Here is a 19,800-nt window from a genome sequence, read left to right on the forward strand (position 1 = left end):
TGCTCCGTTACCTGGGAGCTCTGCCGCACTCAGGCACCCCCGGTCTTTCTGTGACCCCGAGGGTCCTGAGACCACACTGTCCCGCGAGGGTTCCACCCCCAGCTTAGCCACCGGAGTGACGTCCCTCAGCGGAGCAGAGTTTTAAAAGTTCCAATTTTGTGCTCCGTGGCTCTATCACTTGCCAGAAGCGGCCGACAGAGGCCCCTCCCCTGCCGTCTATCCTCCCGAATATCGCCTCGGATTCACTTCTCCGCACATCCTACCTTCCAGAAAGTGGTCGCTTTTCTGTTCAGAGAGTTGTTGCTATTCTTTTCTTCGATCTCCTGTTGAGTTTGTAGGTGTTCAGAATGGTTTGATCCCTATCCAGCTGAATTCCTGAGAGGAGACGAAATCCAGGTCTCCTACTCCTCCGCCATCTTGCTCCGCCCCCGAAGTGATGATATATTAACAATTCCATTCTCACACTAATTCAAACTTAGACCTCTTTCCTCAACCTCTGACATTTCTTTCCTCTGTCCCCTCCCCTCCATTTCCCTCCCTTCTCCTCCCTCCCTTTCTTCCTTCCTCCTGTGTCACAGAAAAGTAGAAACAACCAAAGGAGACCTTTTGCATGTTCTCACCTACACCTCTACCTGCCTTCCTTCCTACTACCATGGATGAACTGCCTAGGCCCCTACCTCAGACCAGCACCTCCTTTGTGCATTCAGGGGCTGACTTTTTTTTTTTAAGATTTTATTTATTTATTTGACAGAAAGAGAGATAGCGAGAACAGTAACACAAGCAGGGGAAGTGGGAGAGGGAGAAGCTGGCTTCCCGCTGAGCGGGGAGCCCAATGTGGGGCTCGATCCCAGGACGCTGGGATCATGACCTGAGCGGAAGGCAGACGCTTAACGACTGAGCCACCCAGGCGCCCCCAGGGGCTGACTTCTTGCTGACTCAAGGGCATCACTCAAGCAATTCTCTCCCATTTTCAGCTTTCCCTCTTACTGGATTAGTTGCATGAGCACACAAAGATACTGAAATACTGCTCATTAAAAAAAAACAAAAACAAAAAAACGGGAGGGGGGCGCCTGGGTGGCTCAGTCGGTTGAGCATCTGACTCAGTTTGGGCTCAGGTCATGATCTCAGGGTCCTGGGATCGAGCCCCATGTTGGGCTCTGTGCTGGCGGGGGTCTGTTTGAGGATTCTCTCCCTCCCTTTGCCCCTCCCTTGCTTGCGTGTAGGCACTCTCTCTCAAATAAATAAATTTTTCTAAATAAATAAAAACCCTCTTTCGATCTTATACTCCCTTCTAGTTACTACACCATTTTTCTGCTTCTCAAAATGACTGTCTATGTTCTTGCTGTCCAGTTCCTCTCCTCCCATTCCCTCAAACCCACTCCAGTCAGGCCCTCAGGCCCCACCACTCCACGAAAGCAGTTTTTGAGGTCACCAATGATCCTCTTGTTGCTAAATCTATTGGTAAATTTTGAATCCTCATCTTTCAAGAGCTTGTGACAGCATTTGAAACAGTTCATCAACTCACTCCTTTTTTTTTTTTTTAAGATTTTACTTATTTGACAGAGATAGAGCATAAGTAGGCAGAGCGGCAGGCAGAGGGAGAGGGAGAAGCAGACTCCCCGCTGAGCGGGGAGCCTGATGCAGGACTTGATCCCAGGACCCTGGGATCATGACCTGAGCCAAAGGCAGACGCTTAAGGACTGAGCCACCTAGGCGCCCTCACTCCTTTTTGAAATAGCTTTTTCACTTGGTTTCCAGGACTCCATTCCATCTGGTGTTCATGCTATCTTTCAGGTTACTCTTTCTTAGTTTCCTTGCCAATTCCTCATTTTCCCCTCAAATCTTTGGCATTCCCCAAGTCATAGTATTTGGACCTTTTCTTTTCTCTATCTACATTCACACCCTTGGTGATTTCATCCAGCCTTCTGTCCTAAATATTATCAACTTGAGGAGAAACTAAGCTGTGGTAATATAAATCAGAACAACAGCTGCCTCTGGGCAGTAGCCTGACTAGAAAGAGGCACAAGGGAACTTTCTGGGGTACACAAATGCTCTATATTTGATTGGGATTATACAGGTGTATATGTTTGTCACAAGTCATTGAACTTAATATCTGTACATTTCAGAATATAGAAAGCATACCTCAATAAAAATAAATAAAAAGGGAAAACCTAAATAAATATCCTCTACATGCTGATAGCTCCCAAATAATTATTCGTAGACCTAAACACTCCCTGAAATTACAGACTCACACATTCAACTTTCTATTTGATGCCTCCACTTGGATGTCCAATAGGTATCTCAAAGTTTACATGTCCATAACTAAACTCTATCTTCCCCCAAATCTGCCCCTCCCACAGGCCTCTCCTTCTTAATTAATGGCAACTGAATCATGTTAGGCCAAAAACTTAGGAGTCATCTCCCCTCTTCTCTTTCTCTCACATCCAACATCCTGTCCATCAATAAAAATTTCAGAATAGAACCAGAACCACTTTCTTTTTTTTTTTTTTTTATTTATTTGAGACAGAATGAGCGACAGAGAGCATGAGAGGGAGGAGGGTCAGAGGGAGAAGCAGACTCCCTGCCGAGCAGGGAGCCCGATGCGGGACTCGATCCCGGGACTCCAGGATCATGACCTGAGCCGAAGGCGGTCGCTTAACCAACTGAGCCACCCAGGCGCCCCAGAACCACTTTCACAGCTACCAACGCTGGATTATTACCACCACCTTCAAACTGATCTTCTTGTTTTGGCCCTTGCCCCCTTGGCCTATTCCTGCCAGTCTCCTCCCAACATAGCAGCCAACAGGAGTCTTATAAAATGTTAGGTTATAGGGCGCCTGCGTGGCTCAGTCATTAAGGACTGCCTTCGGCTCAGGTCATGATCCCGGGGTCCTGGGATCGAGCCCTGCATCAGGCTCCCTGCTCGGTGGGAGGCCTGCTTCTCCCTCTCCCACTCCCCCCTGCTGTGTTCCCTCTCTTGCTGTGTCTCTGTCAAATAAATAAATACTTTAAAAAATAAATAAATAAAATAAAATGTTAGGTTATAAACATCACAATAAGAAGAAAACTGATCAATTTGACCACATAAAATTAAAACCTTTTTGTGTAGGAAAAAATTAGCCATGTAAAAAAAGAAAAATGATAAACTAGGAAAGAAGAAAGGTTAATATTCCTACTATATAAAGATTCTGAAAGTAGAGAAGACACTGAACAACAACTCTATGGAAAAATGGAAGAGAAATATGAAATGTCCACAGAAAAAGATATTCAAATGGCTCTTAACAAATGGAAAGATGCTCAACCACATTTATAATAAGGGATATGCAAATTAAAACTATGCTGAGATACCATTACATATCTATGAGATTGGCAAAAATCTAAAAGTTTATGGCTATGGGGAAATAACACTCTGTACATTATTAGAGTAATGTCCCCCACCCCTTCTTTCTCTCTCTCTCTCAAAAAAAAATATATTTATATATATACACACACATATATATATAATAAAATAAATAGACTATAAGAAGAGTAGAAGAGACAGGAATTGAAACTAGATTTCTCTGATTTTACCTTGTTTTATGTATTCAACTTTGGAATCACATAAATGTTTTATATAGTTATTAAAGAAAATCAGAAGTGCAATCTCTAAAAATAAAAGCAAAATGAAATGAACAAACCTAAGTGTAATACTGAGTTGGCATTTAACTACAAAGAGAGAAATTATTGTAAGTAACTTTATCACAAAGCAATTTGACTGTACATTCCCTAATGGAACATATCAAAAGGGCAAAAAAAAGAAAAAAATCTTAAACTGTTTTAAGTAATCACAGTGTTAGTAATGATGGTGATATTTCTATTCTGGAACCAAGATTTTCAGCATAAGAGAAAAGATACATAAACATAAAATCAAAGTAAACAGTCTATAATCCTAAATTCAAATAGGAATTTTCAGCATTAACTCATAATGTATTTCCTCTTAAATTTTATCTTTTTCTGAGCTCTATCCACTGAAAGGCCTACAAGGAACAAAACCAATCCAGTGAGCACCTCTAGAGTTCAAGTTTTGGTCTTCCAATGCCATTTACCACTAAAAAAGAATCAAGAGTCTCTGAACAAATGGCTAATTCTGGCCAGATCTGGAGAAGGTAATATGTAAGAATCAAGCATTTATCCTGTCTTTCTTGTAGGGACTATATCTGAGAATAACCAAATAAGAGATGAGGAAAAGATGTTCTTTATATGAAGACCAATAAAATTAGAATCACTATTTTGCAACTCTTAATGAAATAATTCATCTAGGTAAAGCCTATCAATGACCACTAAAACCATTAGAAGAAAAGCTGATGGGAGTAACTTAATAATGGGTGAACAACACCTAATTCTACCATCAATCTGAACATCATAAAAAAGACAAGAAGTCATTCCATATTTCCGGATATGATGCAATATGAAGTACAGATCAGCACATACAAAATATTCTTATCATAAAATCAAACTTCAATCTTAGCAAGTTTTAGATCCAATTCCCTGTTTACAGGAAATAAAGAGGGCAGAGGAACATATTAAATGAGACCACAGAGATACAATTAGCAAAATCTAGAATGTAGGAAATTCAATAAGACAAATGACCCAGTTCCTTAAATAAACTACAAGGAAAAAAAGTAAAGGAGAATCTATAGATTAAAAAGGAAATGGAACACGTCAACCAAATGTGTGGACCTTAGATCTAGACCTGAACGAACTGGCAAAAGAAAAAGAAAGAAACGTTTGAGAAAATCAGGGAAATGTTTGTTAATATCAAAGAATTCCTGCTAAGTTTCTGGAGAGTAGTACTATTGCAGTTTTCTTATGCATTAAAAAATACACAAGTATTTAGGTATGAAATTATACTACAGCTGGGATTTGCTTAAAATTAATCTGGTGGGGGGCGGGGGCGTGCCTGAGTGGCTCAGTCGGTTAAGCATCAGACTCTTGATTTCAGCTCAGGTTGTGATTTTGGAGTCATGGGATAGAGCCCCCAGTCGGACTCCGAGCTCAGCGTGGAGTTGGCTTGAGATTGTCTCTCTCCCTCTTCCTCTGCCCCTCCACCCAGCTTGAGTGCTCACTAAATAAATAAACAAAATCTTAAAAAAAAAATCAGGGAGGGGAGGGGAGGTAAATGGAGAAAAGACACAAGGCTGGCCATATGTTGATAATTGCTGAAGCTGGGTGATGAGTATACAGGAGTTCATTATATCATTCTTTATTTTTGTATATGTTTGAAATTTTCCATAATAAGTTGTTTAAATTTAACCTGGGGGGCGCCTGGGTGGCTCAGATGGTTGAGCATCTGCCTTCGGCTCAGGTCATGATCCCAGGGTCCTGGGATTGAGCCCCACATCGGGCTCCTGGCTCAACAGGGAGCCTGCTTCTCCCTCTGCCTCTCTCCCTGCTCATGCTCTCTCTCTCTGTCTCAAATGAATAAATAAAATCTTAAAAAAAAAAAAACATTTAAATTTAACCTGCGGGGGGAGTAAGTAACTTATCAATCATATCCCTACTCTGATCAAATCACCTTACCCAGTAAAAATTAAGTTCCTTACAAGATCCTCCATGATCAGCTCTCTCACCACCTCTCCGAGCCCACTCTTCTCTTTTTCTACTCTAGTCAATAAACATCCTTCCTTGCTATTCTTTGGATACATCAGGCACACTTGCATCACAGAACCTTTGCTCTCCTTCATCTTAGGACACCCATTTTCCAGTATCTCCCTGGCTCATTCCTTCAGAACTCTGCTCAAGCATCACCTTCCCAATGAAGGCCTTTCCTGATCACCATATAAAAAATAGCAAAATTCCCTACCTCGCATTCCTTATCCCCCTTACCTGAATATATTTTTTGCTTTGTCACTTATCCCATTGTGACAATACTGGGTTTGTTTGCTCTCTATCTCCCCCACAAGATCCATGAGGGTAGGGACTTTTGTCTTGTTCACTGCTGTATCTGCTAGGCCTACAAGGGCCTAGCTGTCCTTGCCTATTTTCGGAGCTAAATAAAACCTTGTTAAATGATTAACTATGGAAGAGAAGTAGAAAAAATAGCTGTGGGGATAGGGAGGCAGAAGAGAGGGAGGAAGGAGAGAACAAATGGGCACAAAGAAGCAGAAATGAGACGGGGGCTGGTAATGAGAGCCTTTTCTCCTGGTTCCAAGCCATTCATAAGGCACAGCTGAACCTCTTGAGTTGCTCAACTTCAAGCTGCTCTTCAACTTCACTTGCTCTACATCATTTGCAGCTGAAAAGTTCTAACCAATATAAACAGTTGGAAATCCCCAACAAACAGAGAACTGAAAGAACAATAGCCTAGAAATTTAATTATCATCAGGCTTATGAGAAAGCACATACGATAGCATTAGGAAGATGGGAATGCATATTAGAATTAATAAGGATTCAGTGAGTGACTGGATACAAAACAGATATATAAAGACAATAGATTTCCTCACAAGAGCAGTAAGAAAGTTATGCGGAAGAAGATGCTAATTACAAGGATAGCACAAAATACAAAACATCCGGAAATAATCTTAATAAGATATAAAAGTGCAGGAACAATATGGAGACAAGATAAAACATTGCATTTATGTACTATTTGTACATACAAAAAACATCATAAGAGGTATGTTTAGAATATTTAAAATATATATACCTATATAAATAGAATCTAGAAAAATACATCAAAATGTTAACAACAGCAGTTCCTCTGAAAGTGAGAATATTGGTAGCTTATCTTCATTTTTATATTTTCTTTCAGATTTCCTGTAAAGAAATTTTCTTTTAATATAGAGGTCTTGGCAACCTTCCTGAACCCTGGCCATCGCTGACACAGAGGAGGAAAGGAACAAGGGAACACAAAGCCTCCTCAATACCCAAAGCTCCAGAAGCAGCTCCTCTCTGCCAACAGTATGGGAGAATGGGAGAGAGTAGAAAGACTACAGTCTTTGGGGTAAGACTGGCCAGGAGAAGAATTCTGGCTTTGCCACTTACTATTTGTTTAAGTAAGTAACTTGAAAAAGTTACTTAGCCTCTGAGTTCCAGTTTTCTCACATATAATATAGAAATATTAACAGCTAAGTTGCTGGATTTGCATGAAGAGGAAGTAAACTTAGGGGCTGGCATACTTATATGCCCGTGATCCCCAGCACTGGTTAGTCATAAGAATCACCCAGGGAGCTTCTGAAAAATATAGATTTACGGACCCTGATCTCTATCTTTTGAATTAGGAATTCCACAGGTAGGGCTACAGATTTATATGGAAGCCATTATAACATGCACTTTTGGATGCATTTCTGATTTTTACACAGTCACTGTATCTGGGAACTGCTGTTTTAGCCAATACTAGAAGTTACATAAAGAAAACTTCAGGAATATTCAAAAATAACTGATATACACACTACATTGTTTGTGAGTTACTATTTAACTTCATGTGTAAATAGCTTTTCCTTCTCACTAGACTTCAAACTTCTTGCGGGCAGGGATCACGTATTCCCCAAGCACCTAGCATAGAATTACTATGCACACAGAAGGTATGGAAGAAACTCTTGTTGAATGACTCAGTGAATAAGAGTAGTAATAAATTTTGTAAAAAATATACCAACACCATTTCAAAACAATAAAATTAAAAATACCGAGGCTTGGGGCACAGGGCTGGCTTGTCAGAAGAGCATGCAACTCTTGATCTTGGGGTCATGAGTTCGAGCCCCATGTTGGATGTAGAGATTACTTAAAAATAAATAAATAAAAAATAAACTTAAAATACATTCTAAGATTTTATTTATATGCGTGTGTATGTGTGTGTGTGTGTACGCACCAGGGCTTGATTTGACATTGTTCCTGACAAGCTGTCTTCCAATGACCACCTTCACATTTACCCATGCAGCTCTAGCTACAAAAATACTACAAGGATCTTACTCTAAGGTATTCTCTTTGTCATGTGATCTCAGGGCATAAGGCTCAGTAAGTTCATAGAGAACTTCAGGATATGGACCAGACAGCTTCTCAGATCCCTTCCAACTTTTCTATGAAAAGACTGCATTTCTGTTGTATCTTAAAAGATGGATGGGATGTAGAAAAACATTCCAGGGGAGGTCATCACATTCATAATAATGACTTTTCTAGTAGGGAATAAAATAAAAAATAAGAAAAACAGATGAAAGGATTTTTAGGAAAATGTAAACAGCAGAAAAAGAATGAGAGAATGAATAAATGATAACCTAACCAAAATTCCCAATGAAGATCAAAAGGACCTGACTGTGGCATTTCTTGCCAAAAGAGAGTATGTGCTTAAGAGATGTATGCAAACAGACTGGCTGCTCAGTTTGCCAGGTAGATGTTTACTGGACTGCTGACTCCACTTTTCTAACACATTTCAGGACACCCAGAGTGCCAACCTGTGGTAATGATGGAACCCAGCTGAACAGAGAATTCAAAACTATTCCTCTGTGCATTGATGAGGTTCACTGGCCTGGCTCAAGGTCAACATCTCGAAGAGTGGACAAGTATATTAAGAAGGAGCTTTTCCAGCAGTAGGATCACAGGATCAATTACTGAAATCTGTGAGAGACGGAAATAAGAGGGATGGAAACTGAGGGAGAGAGAAGTATACACAAATAATGAACAGTATGGCTCCAAATGGAAGCAAAAAGGAGGCTATTTATTTCTCTAGCACATTCTGTGAAACACTAGAAGTTAAAGTGGATTAGACTTCAAGGAGTAAGTGGGAAATGTATCAAAATTTAAGTTGAAGAACTCACATTGTAAAGGGGATTAATGCAGTTATATGTGAGGTGCTCTATTCATCCTATTTATTTGTAATTGTTTTAAGATAAGGAAGTGAAGGGCGCCTGGGTGGCTCAGTTGGTTAAGCAACTGCCTTCAGCTCAGGTCATGATCCTGGAGTCCTGGGATCGAGTCCCGCATCGGGCTCCCTGCTCAGCGGGGAGTCTGCTTCTCCCTCTGACCCTCCCCCCTCTCATGCTTTCTCTCTATCATTCTCTCTCTCAAATAAATAAAATCTTTAAAAAAAAAAAAAAAGATAAGGAAGTGAAGAAGGCAAAACAAAGGGTAACTGGAGAGATGAGGTTAGATAAACGGCTCTATATTCATTAAGAAAAGATTAATAGAAAAGGCATTAGATACATGAAAAATTTGAAGAAAGTGGACAAGATAAACAATATAAAGATTTTCAGTTTGTGATAAATACAAAAGAGAAGTATTAACTAGATCAACAGAAAAGGCCAGCCTAGAGAGATTTTTAAAGTATCAAGAGCAAAACTAAATAGATATTCAAGGAGAACTATAGGAAGACCTAGAAATAAGATGTAAGAAGTGAATGAGGTTTCTGGTTCTACACAGTTGTCATTTAGAAGCAATCATTAAGAAAATCATACCCACTGAGCACACCTGGGTTTACAACCACAGCAGGAGAAAGCAATAACCATTTTATATAGTTTTTTTAGCAGAGAGAGATTGGCCTTTACTTGCAGACAGAGCTAGATACAAAATATGGCTCTCCTGCACTATCACTTTCTGGGCTTATCACTTTAGCAAGTTAAAGCTCTCCGAGTCTCTGTCTCATCTGTTAACAACAGCAATAGCTATACCTAATAAGATCACTGCATTGGAGGTAATGTGTATAAAGTGCTTAGAACAGCACTAGATAGGTGCTGATGTTAATATAATAATCATTAATATTGTTAGTTTTATAAGTATTATGTAGCAATGGAGTCAGTCAACAAAAATTAATTGGACATCTATTATGTGCCAGGGTGGTAGTAGGTGCTGGAAGACATAGAGGACAGAGTGCAGACATTTCTTTGAAAGGAGGAAAAAAGAGAAAATCTAGGACACATGAGATAAACATTAGAAAATACTTCAATAGCATTTTATTTTGATATTTTTTAAAGTTTTCTCTTCCTGCTGAGATTGAAGATTTGAAAATATGTAATATGGTCAGCTTTTTACTACACATACCATATGAACACAAACTACAAATGCTAATAATACCAGCAACATAACGCTTGTTAAGCTAAAGGAAAAGAATTAGCGTATATGCAAAATAGATTGTTAATGCGGCCACTAATAGGCAAGGGAAAGTCTAGGTTGGAACTGCCAGGAGGAATCTATAACCCAGAGGCCCATCCAAACCATAGGTATTCCTTAACCCTAAGAACAAGGTACTGGCATGAGAGTTTGTAAAAAGTGTGCTCTGCACACACCAATTCCTGTGACCCAGAATGAAGAGTGACCAAAAACATAAGACCTAAAGAACACACAGCTTCAGAGGGCCCAGGGCACCCAAGTGAAAGCATTCAAAACTCAAAACACAAGAGGTATCTGCTCAGAGGATTTAAAAAGATGAATTAAATAATAAAAGCTCTTATTTAATAATATAAACTAAATATGTAAATCTCAAATTAACAATTAAAATTATTTCCATTTACCTGATTGCTTAGAATTTCTTTCTTTCCACTGAATATTTTTGCATTTGATCTGGTTTTGTCTCTCTTTTCGGAGTCGTTCTAATCTTTGAGCTTGAAAAGAAATATTATAACTATAAGTTTGTCAATGAAAGTTTACTATAAACAAAGACATAATTAACTACCTTTATATGAATAAAGATGTTTTATATTGCATATGTAGGGAAAAAGTCATAAAATTTTAAAGGTGGCACCCCTGAAAAGCAAATACCAACAAAAACATGAAAATATTCTTGATTTATAATTGAAATTAGAGGATATAAAACATTAATAGAGATCATAAAGATAGTATTAACATGGAAGAGAATAATAAAATGTGAAAACTTCTGTGATTAATATGACATTTCATTATATAAATCATTAATAACGGTCTTAAAGGAATTTTAATGCACAAATGAACTGAAGTGAATATTACATTACAGGAATAAAATTACGGTTATGAATTACTCTACCCGTTTCAAAAATTAAAGATAAATGAACTCAGACTAGACTATTAAAGTTTTAAATATAAAATCCTTTATCTAAAAATCATGAAAATTATAAAATGTCAAAGCTATATAAATTAGCATAGCTTTTCTTCAGTGGGCTGAAACAGTTTATAGGTAGTAAAATAAATGATTTGTATCTTTGTAACATTAGTCAAATCTTAAAAAGAATAATTTTTCTTATACAAAATTTTAAGATATGCTGCAAGGATTAAAAAGTAAATTCTTTGGTCGCTAGGACACCCCACAACTGTAATTATTAGCATCTAAGTGCTATCTTAAGAAATTCCAACAACAATAACAAAAGCATCACCTAAAATCATGCATTTGTGAGATTATATTACCACTGGCTGATCAACCTTCAAAAATCAATGAACTGATCTTTTAAAGAAATATTGTTCAGCATACATTAACAACTACTGCATATGGAAACCACAATGGAAAAGAAAGTCCTAATTGATACCATTTCTTGAGATTAGTTTCCTCTGGCTAATCTTCAACTTCCTTTCCTGGCACAATGCTAACAAAAAATAAATAAGTAAATTTCTCTTTCAACCTCTTGCAAGGTAGGAAATCATACATGCTTGCCTTAGTTAGCACTGTGGTAGGGAAACACTGAAACTGATCTTGCCATAAATGTAAACTGTGCCGGCAAAAGCATTCTGACAATGTCACTGTATCTAACCAAACTCCATTGAAGGAAAATACATTCATTTGCAATTAATAAATGTGAAGAGTACAGCCAAAGTAACATAATCATAAAGCTCTCAATTTAGCAGCATTCTCCTACTGAAATCCATTCAACCTGTCATAAAAGATATCATCTCAATAACTTGCAAGGAAGTCAGTTTCAACTAGAGAACTGAGAACCAATGGTTCTAAATTATATTCAAACCTTCACTCAAATCCTATTTTGATAAAAGTTCCTTGAGATACTGGGAAATGCTATTATTTTCATCATAAGAGCAAATTATTCTTTGGAGATGTCTCAGAATGCTGAATTCTGAACCAAAACCTTAACATGCCTTGCACTATATATTGTATCCTGCAGTACTCCTTTATGTGCATTTTACCTTTGGACCACAAAAATAAACATGCAAATATTTTCAGTGTTCTACCACATCTCCTATCGTTACTTTTCCTGGGAGTTAGCAGGTTACTACTACTAGATTAGTAGAGATATTTTCTGATTACCTAAAAAAAAAAAAAAAAAAAAACACCTCCTAGCACACCCTGTCATATTAGAACTACATTACATATTCTAAATAATTTATCTAAGTAAAGGCCTTGGTTCATCCCATTTCCCTTGAAAGGTTTCCAAAACACGTAAGCTGGAAAATGGGCAATGATAAGCTTTCAAAAGCTAATGACTGAATATGTACGTACCAAAGTTTAGCTTTTTCAAGCCACAAAGATCAAAGGGTAGAGATCAACTTAAGAAAATAAAGATAATATATCAAAAACAGGGGCATCTTTTCTAGTCTCACACCCAATGTAGGAATTTCTATTAAAAGCAGCCCTAACAAATATTCAGCTATTTACCTCCAATCCCTCCTAGCCCCCCATAAGTCCTCCAGGGCCAAGAAATGGCTCCAGCAGCAGCACTCCTTGGCTGGTCAGCTCTCTGTATTAAAGGTTCTTTATTATGTCAACCTGAAACCTGCCACCCAGGTAGTCTACCCACTGGGACTAATGTTGCTCTGTGAAGATACTCAAAATAAGTCTACTTCCCTTTCTACATGAGGACTTTTTAGAAACAGAACATCCAACATGCCTCTCATAGCCACCTTTTTCATCTATTCGTCTTCTACTTCCTTCTGATAGCATCATTCCAGAGGCGCTCTCCATTCAGTCATGGAGAGGGAGATGTTGTTTAGACTCGCTCTTACTGTAATACATGCATGTTCCTGTTAATACACAGAAACTTTCCCCATTAAACCTATTCCAACATTATGCATTATTCTGTAAGATTATTGACTGATTTACAGTTCAGAAGACATGACTAAAAGGCAATGTTTACCTGTATTTGAGCGTCTTCTAATACCAAAGTCCCAACTTGAGGTAATATCGACTGACTGGGCATATACATAGCCCTGAGTCTCGCCATTGCTTCCCTGAATTTCTGACCCACTGTCTCCAGGCATTGAAGGAGGATGAATCTTCTCTAGGTCAACATCATGATCAATGAGAACCATCTCACACATTCCTGTGTCATCACTGGTCACATGTGACTGTCGAATATGAGCTAGAATGATAGTTGGATTGTCCAAGAAGGCCATCCTTTCTGTGGGCCAATTTCCTTAAAAGGCTATTTTCTCCTCTTCATATTGTTTCACGTGCTCACCTCCCTAGAAACATGATGTACACAGCAATATTTAAGAATAAGGAAGAAAATGACTGAATCATTTTTCAAACAAATTCAAATTAGTAAAATGCTACCTTGAAAATCAACATTTATCCTTGTACCTAGGAGCTTAGAAGGATTAAGTCTAGGCTGAAAGGAAATCCTTATAAGCACTAGGGGCTTCAGCTCTAGTCAATGAGATCTCCATGGTATCAGAGAGGATGGCTTCCTCTCTTGCAATACAAATAATAGTGACTCCTTAGGCCACTCAAAGCACATAATTACTTTTAAAACAATAAATTTTCCTTTCTTTCTCCCTTCATTCCCATGCAGTCTCCTCAATACTTTATAAGGTCACGGGGGGACAAGTCGTATTTTCCTCAAATTATGTGCTAAAGTATGAAACTGCATATCTTTCGTTTACATTTCCCCCTCTTTATCATATGGCTGTGAGGTAACTAAAAGAACACAGACAATACTTTGAGTTACTAGGAATTAAAAAAAAAAAATGAACCACCAAAGTAATTTTGTTCAATAAATACATTTTCCTTTCTTCTGGTTTAAGATAGTATTGTGCTTTTATTTTATTTCATTTAATTTTAGGGGGGCAGGGTGGGGCAGAGGGAGAGAGAGAATCCCAAGCAGGATCCACACCCAGTGCAGAGCCCAGCATAGGCTCGATCTCAGGACCCTGAGACAATGACCTGAGCTGAAATCAAGAGTAGGATGCTTAACCGACTGAGCCACCCAGGCGCCCCAGTATTGTGCTTTTAAAGTAAACTTTATTAATCAAACTTCCCTGCTACCAAATTAATTTCTTATTTTAGAAACCTCATTGTAAGAACTGCTACCTGAATCCTGTTGAAACTAAAATGATGTTTATTCTGAGAACAAGATGGTACCTCCTCAGTTAAATGGGAATATTCAAAAAAGAAAACATGGTAGTCTCCCCTCATCTGTGGTTTCAATTTCTGCAGTTTCAGTTACTCGTGATCAACAGAGGTCCAACAGCAGATGATCCTCCTTCTGATGTATTGTCAGAAGGTCAATAATAGTAACCAGGGGCAGCTGGGTGGCTCAGTTGGTTAAGCGTCTGCTTTGGCTCAGGTCATGATCCTAGGGTCCTGGGATCAAGTCCTGAATCAGGCTCCCTGGTCAGTGGGGAGCCTGCTTCTCCCTTTCCCTCTGCCACCCCCCACCCCGCTTGTGCTTTCTCTCTGTCAAATAAATAAAATCTAAAAAAAAAAATATATTAGTAGCCTAATGCTATGTCACAATACCGATGTCATTCACCTCACTTTTGTCTCATCACGTAGGTATTTTATCATCTCACATCATCACAAGAAGGTCGATTACGGTACAATAAGATATTCTGAGAGACCACATTCATGTAACTTTTATTCCAGTATATTGTTATAATTGTTCTGTTTTATTTTTGTTGTTGTTAATCTTACTGTGTCTAATTCAAAAATTAAATTTTATCATAGCTATGTATGTGTAGGAGAAACAATAGTACACATGGGGTTTGGTACCATCCATGGTTTTTCAGGCATCCACTATGGGTCTTGGAACTCACCCTCTGCAGATGAAGGGGGACTACTGTATTAGAGTACACTGGTCAGGATAAGGACCGACAGGTAGAAATGGGTTCAAATCCTGACCCTACCACTTGCTGGCTATGTGATTTTGGTCAAAATAATCTTAACCTCTTTGAGCCTGTTTTCTTTCTTCATTAATAAAACGGGACTCCAGGAATGAGAGGATATAGAAGATATGTAGGGAAAGTGCTCAAAAGAGCACCTGCCACATAATTAAATATTAGCTGTATTAAGAATAACAATGATGATGGTGAAAATAATCACTGCTAATTTCAGCCTTCAATTCTTGTTTAATGTAATCCTAAAATATATCAACATTCATCCTTCTTTAGTAAGTGCACAGCATGTAAAATAAATGTGTGCTTCCTTTCTGAGAGAGGACTCTACAGGTCACCTGAGTCACCTTCCTCCTTTAAAATTATTATGAGATGCAAGGAACATGAAAGCTGGGCAGTCCCTAGAAGGTATTTATTTTTAGAAAGGCCTACAACACCAGACTTTCTTGTCATTTGTTTCTTCTAGAAATGGAACATAGGGGGAAATCTACTTAATAAATCATTATAACCAACAGAGCTTTTATTTATTTATTTATTTTCTTTTAAAGATTTTATTTATTTATTTGAGAGAGACAATGAGAGACAGAGAGCATGAGAGGGGGGAGGGTCAGAGGGAGAAGCAGACTCCCTGCTGAGCAGGGAGCCCGATGCGGGACTCGATCCCGGGACTCCAGGATCATGACCCGAGCTGAAGGCAGTCGCTTAACCAACTGAGCCACCCAGGTGCCCAACCAACAGAGCTTTTAAAAATTTTTGTCTAGTAACATTCTACTGACATCACTTGGTACTCTTAAAGATACTGAGATTAAGAGAAAGTTTAACTGAGGAACATCTCTAATCAAATGAATTACACTAATCTTCATTTTTTCCTTCAAATATATTTACTGAGTAGTTATTTTACACTGAGGCTAATGGGAAATGCCAAGGTAAGGCACCCCTGAATCAAAAAGTTTATAACCTAGGGAAGCCTGGGTGGCTCAGTTGGTTAAACATCTGCCTTCGGCTCAGGCCATGATCCCAGGGTCGTGGGATTATGTCCGCATCGGGCTCCTTGCTCAGCGGGGAGTCTGCTTCTTCCTCTGCCTGCTGCTCCCCCTGCTTGTGCTTGCTCTGACAAATAAATAAATAAATCTTTTTAAAAAATAGTTTATAACCTAATACAGTCCTAGTGTATTTCCTAATATAATGAGACTCCTCGAAGTCTCAGAAATTTTAATGTCAGCCTACCATTTTAAGTGTATTAATCAGAAAACATTACAGAATTAAAGGGGAGCATTTAAATTTCACTTGTAAAAATAAGAATTACTTATAAAACCACAAAGAGATGTATACAATCATGGAATTACTTATAAATGAGAATATCTGTTTTGTAACAAAATCATAGCATCACAGATGGTCAAAACTGCCAACACCCTCATAGCAATCACTGGGTCTCCCCCAGGACAGTAAGGCAACTAGGCGCTAGCAGAGGGGACAGGTGCTTTCAATTTCATACTGAATAACTCTCCCTTGCAAAAAACAAGGGTTTCAGTGAGAACCAACACATTTAATGGGTGTTCTGGCACCAACAAGTCAAATGGCGAAGGGCAAAGAAACAAAAGTATACTTAAGTACCCTCAACAGAATATACATATGCATGTGTGTGTATATACACATACATATATATGTATGTATGTATGTATTTATATATATATATATATATTTTTTTTTTAGGAAAATAGATCTGCTCCATCACCTCTTATGAAGAAAAGAGTTATGGACAAATACTTCTGAAGGCACACACCAAGTCCCTAACTTTATCCTTGTAGAACAGAGGCCCCCAAATCCCCAAGAGGAGCAGACAATTTCTCTATTGGTATACTACAACTTCATGCAATGAGGAATCTGAATGATTCACTCAACAAATATTATTCAATACCAATTCTGATAGGGAATTCCAAGAAGTGTGCCCTGGGAAATGTGCCTTCCACCTCCCATGACATGTACTTGAGGATTTAGGCTGTAAGTTCCACAGGGACAGGAGACACACCACCACATCCCTTCTGGCAACAAAGCATCTTACGCATGGCAGAAATTCGGTAAGAGTTGCTGTCTGACTGCCAAAGACTATATAATTTTGTTGTAGAGATAAGTCATCTATGAGCATGTCATGTGTAGTGTGATTATAAAGAAAGGATTGCCTTTTTTCCATTAATACAGATACAAGAGCTTCTCTTCAATATGCCTTTCAAAACTGTCACCTGGGATGGCACCTGGGTGGCTCAGTGGGTTAAGTGTCTGCCTTCAGCACAGGTCATGATCCCAGGGTCCTGGGATCAAGCCTCTCTAATAAATAAATAAAATCCTTAAAAAAAAAAAAAACCTGTCACCTTGCAAAAACCTGTCACCTTGGAACACTATCAATTTATCCCAACACTACTTTTCAGAACCAAAAGGATGTCTTACATCACTTTAAGAGCAGCAAATTATCATTTGAAGGTAGATTCGATTTCTAGGACAAAGATATTCCAAACACAGATGAAAACAAGTTATTCTCTCTAATCAGTTGTGTAAAGATCAAAGATTTTTAAAACATAATGTTGGCAGGGTTCAAAGAAAGGAGCCCTCTCATGCACTGTAAAAAGGAATGAAAATTGAGACTTTTTAGAGGGTAATGTGGTATCATCTATCAAAGTATAATGAGTACCTTTTGGGAAACCCTACTTGTAGGATTTGCCTTTAGGAGATAACTATGCAAAAATATTTATCTCAGGATTGTTTATTATACTGAAAATCTAAAAGTAACATATACATCCATCAGTGAGGAGTGTATCATGACACACACATGTAACAGAATACTACACAGTCATTAACAATACCTGGTAGAGAATGGATAAACAAAATGTGGTATATACATACAACAGCCTTAAAAAGGAAAAAAATTCTGACACATGCCACAACATGGATGAACCCTGAGGAGATTATGCTCAATGAAGTAAGTCACAAAAAGACAAATATTGTATGATTCCACTTATATGAGGCACCTAGAGTAGTCAAATTCATAGAGACAGAAAGTAGAATGGTGGATGCCAGGGGCTAGAGGGAGAGGGGAATGGGGAGTATTCATAATAAGTATGTTTAAGTTTGGAAAGATGAAAAAGTTCTGGAGACTGATGGTGGCAATGGTTGCACAATGTGAATATACTTAATGTCACTGAACTATACTCTTAAAAATGGGTAAAATGGAAAATTTTGTTATATATTAATACAATTTTTTTAAATTAAATTTTTTAAAAATGTCTAGGAAATGCCACATTAAACAAAATTAAATAAGTTTTCTTCTTGCTGTTTAATTACAGACTTCTCAATGCTTTTAAACTCCTAATGTGGGGCACCTGGGTGGCTCAGTCGTTAAGCGTCTGCCTTCAGCTCAGGTCATGATCCCAGGGTCCTGGGATCGAGCCCCGCATCGGGCTCCCTGCTCTGCGGGAAGCCTGCTTCTCCCTCTCCCACTCCCTCTGCTTGTGTTCCCTCTCTCACTGTCTCTCTCTGTCAAATAAATAAAATCTTAAAAAAAACAAACTACTAATGTATAGTGTGAATCTCTAAGAGTGGGGAATCTCACAATGCAATATATCCCAAATCCCAAACTTATCTGATCCTTAATCATTTTTTCCTCCAGGAACACTAACACATATCAATGTATAAGAGATTCACAGGGGGTGCCCGGGTGGCTCAGTTAGTTAGTTAAGCGTCTGCCTTAGGATCAGGTCATAATCCCAGTTGTCCTGGGATCAAGCCCCCAAGTCGAGCCCCTGCTGAGCAGAGAGCCTGCTTCTCCCTTTCCTTCCCACTTGTGCTCTCTCTCACTGTCTCTCCCAAATAAAATCTTAAAAAAAGAGAGAGAGATTCACAGAACATGGTTTAGAAATGCTACTTTACATTTTTACAAATACTGTTTCTTTGGGCTTTGAACAAGACTTCCCTGGATGTTACCAATTCTTTTTTTTTTTAAGATTTTATTTATTTGACAGAGAAAGACACAGGGAGAGAAGGAACACAAGCAGAGGGAGTGGGAGAGGGAGAAGCAGGCTTCCCATGGAGCAGGGAGCCCGACGCGGGGCTCGATCCCAGGACGCTGGGATCATGACCTGAGCCGAAGGCAGACGCTTAATAACTGAGCCATCCAGGCGACCCTGGATGTTACCAATTCTTGACTTGGAGATAACTGGTCCTTTTTATATACCTTTAGGTTACCTGGATAAACAATTTCAGCCTCCAGGAGGTCTGTTCCCCAAGATGCCCTACTTTCCACAGATTCTCCTACTTTTCAACTACAGGTTCCTTTCAAAGCATAGAGATTTGTTTTACAAAAATGAAAGCAAAAAGGACATCCACACAGAGTGAGAGGACATGAGATATCCCAAAGTGACACACAGTCATTTTTAATGTACTGGGTGGGTCTCCTTTTATACTTCATTCATTTGTTCAACAAATATTTATTAAGTTCCTACTATGTGCTAAGTGTTGTTCCAGGTGCAATTTAGATGCTATTACCACTTTACATAACAATTTGTGTGCATTAATAACCATGTAACTTGCCTGTGTTAACTTGGAATATGCCCTACACAGGGGAGTAAATTTTTAATGGTATCAAGTCTTAATACAAGTATATTTTTAATAATAGCTTCATACACATATACTCTCCAAACTTTGTTTGCAATGGCTTATAGAAAAACATAAGATACAACATAGTAAAAAAGTAAATGAGAAAAGTGGCAAAGGGTAAGTAACTCTGGATGAATGTTATAAGATCTTGTACATTTG

The 19,800-nt window shown here is 38.5% G+C and overlaps 1 protein-coding gene across 6 annotated transcripts in view; it reads right to left on the minus strand.

Annotated features, from left to right (window-relative positions):
- Positions 1-19,800, minus strand: part of MAPKAP1 (MAPK associated protein 1) — a 236,432-nt gene that overhangs the window by 197,934 nt on the left and 18,698 nt on the right. For all 6 annotated transcript variants that reach the window (XR_014140160.1, XM_081803593.1, XM_081803592.1 and 3 more), the window contains exons 2-3: positions 13,017-13,344; positions 10,476-10,565 (exon numbers count right to left, since the gene is read on the minus strand). Coding sequence is in view for 5 of the 6 variants with exons in the window: in XM_081803593.1 (XP_081659719.1) it covers positions 10,476-10,565; positions 13,017-13,275 (349 nt within the window). In the remaining variant the exon portion in view is untranslated. The remainder of the gene's footprint in view (positions 1-10,475; positions 10,566-13,016; positions 13,345-19,800) is intronic.

This window comes from Leptonychotes weddellii, chromosome 14 (genome assembly GCF_054177405.1).
Source record: "Leptonychotes weddellii isolate Sample4059 chromosome 14, ASM5417740v2, whole genome shotgun sequence".
Classification (NCBI taxonomy): Eukaryota; Metazoa; Chordata; class Mammalia; order Carnivora; family Phocidae; genus Leptonychotes; species Leptonychotes weddellii.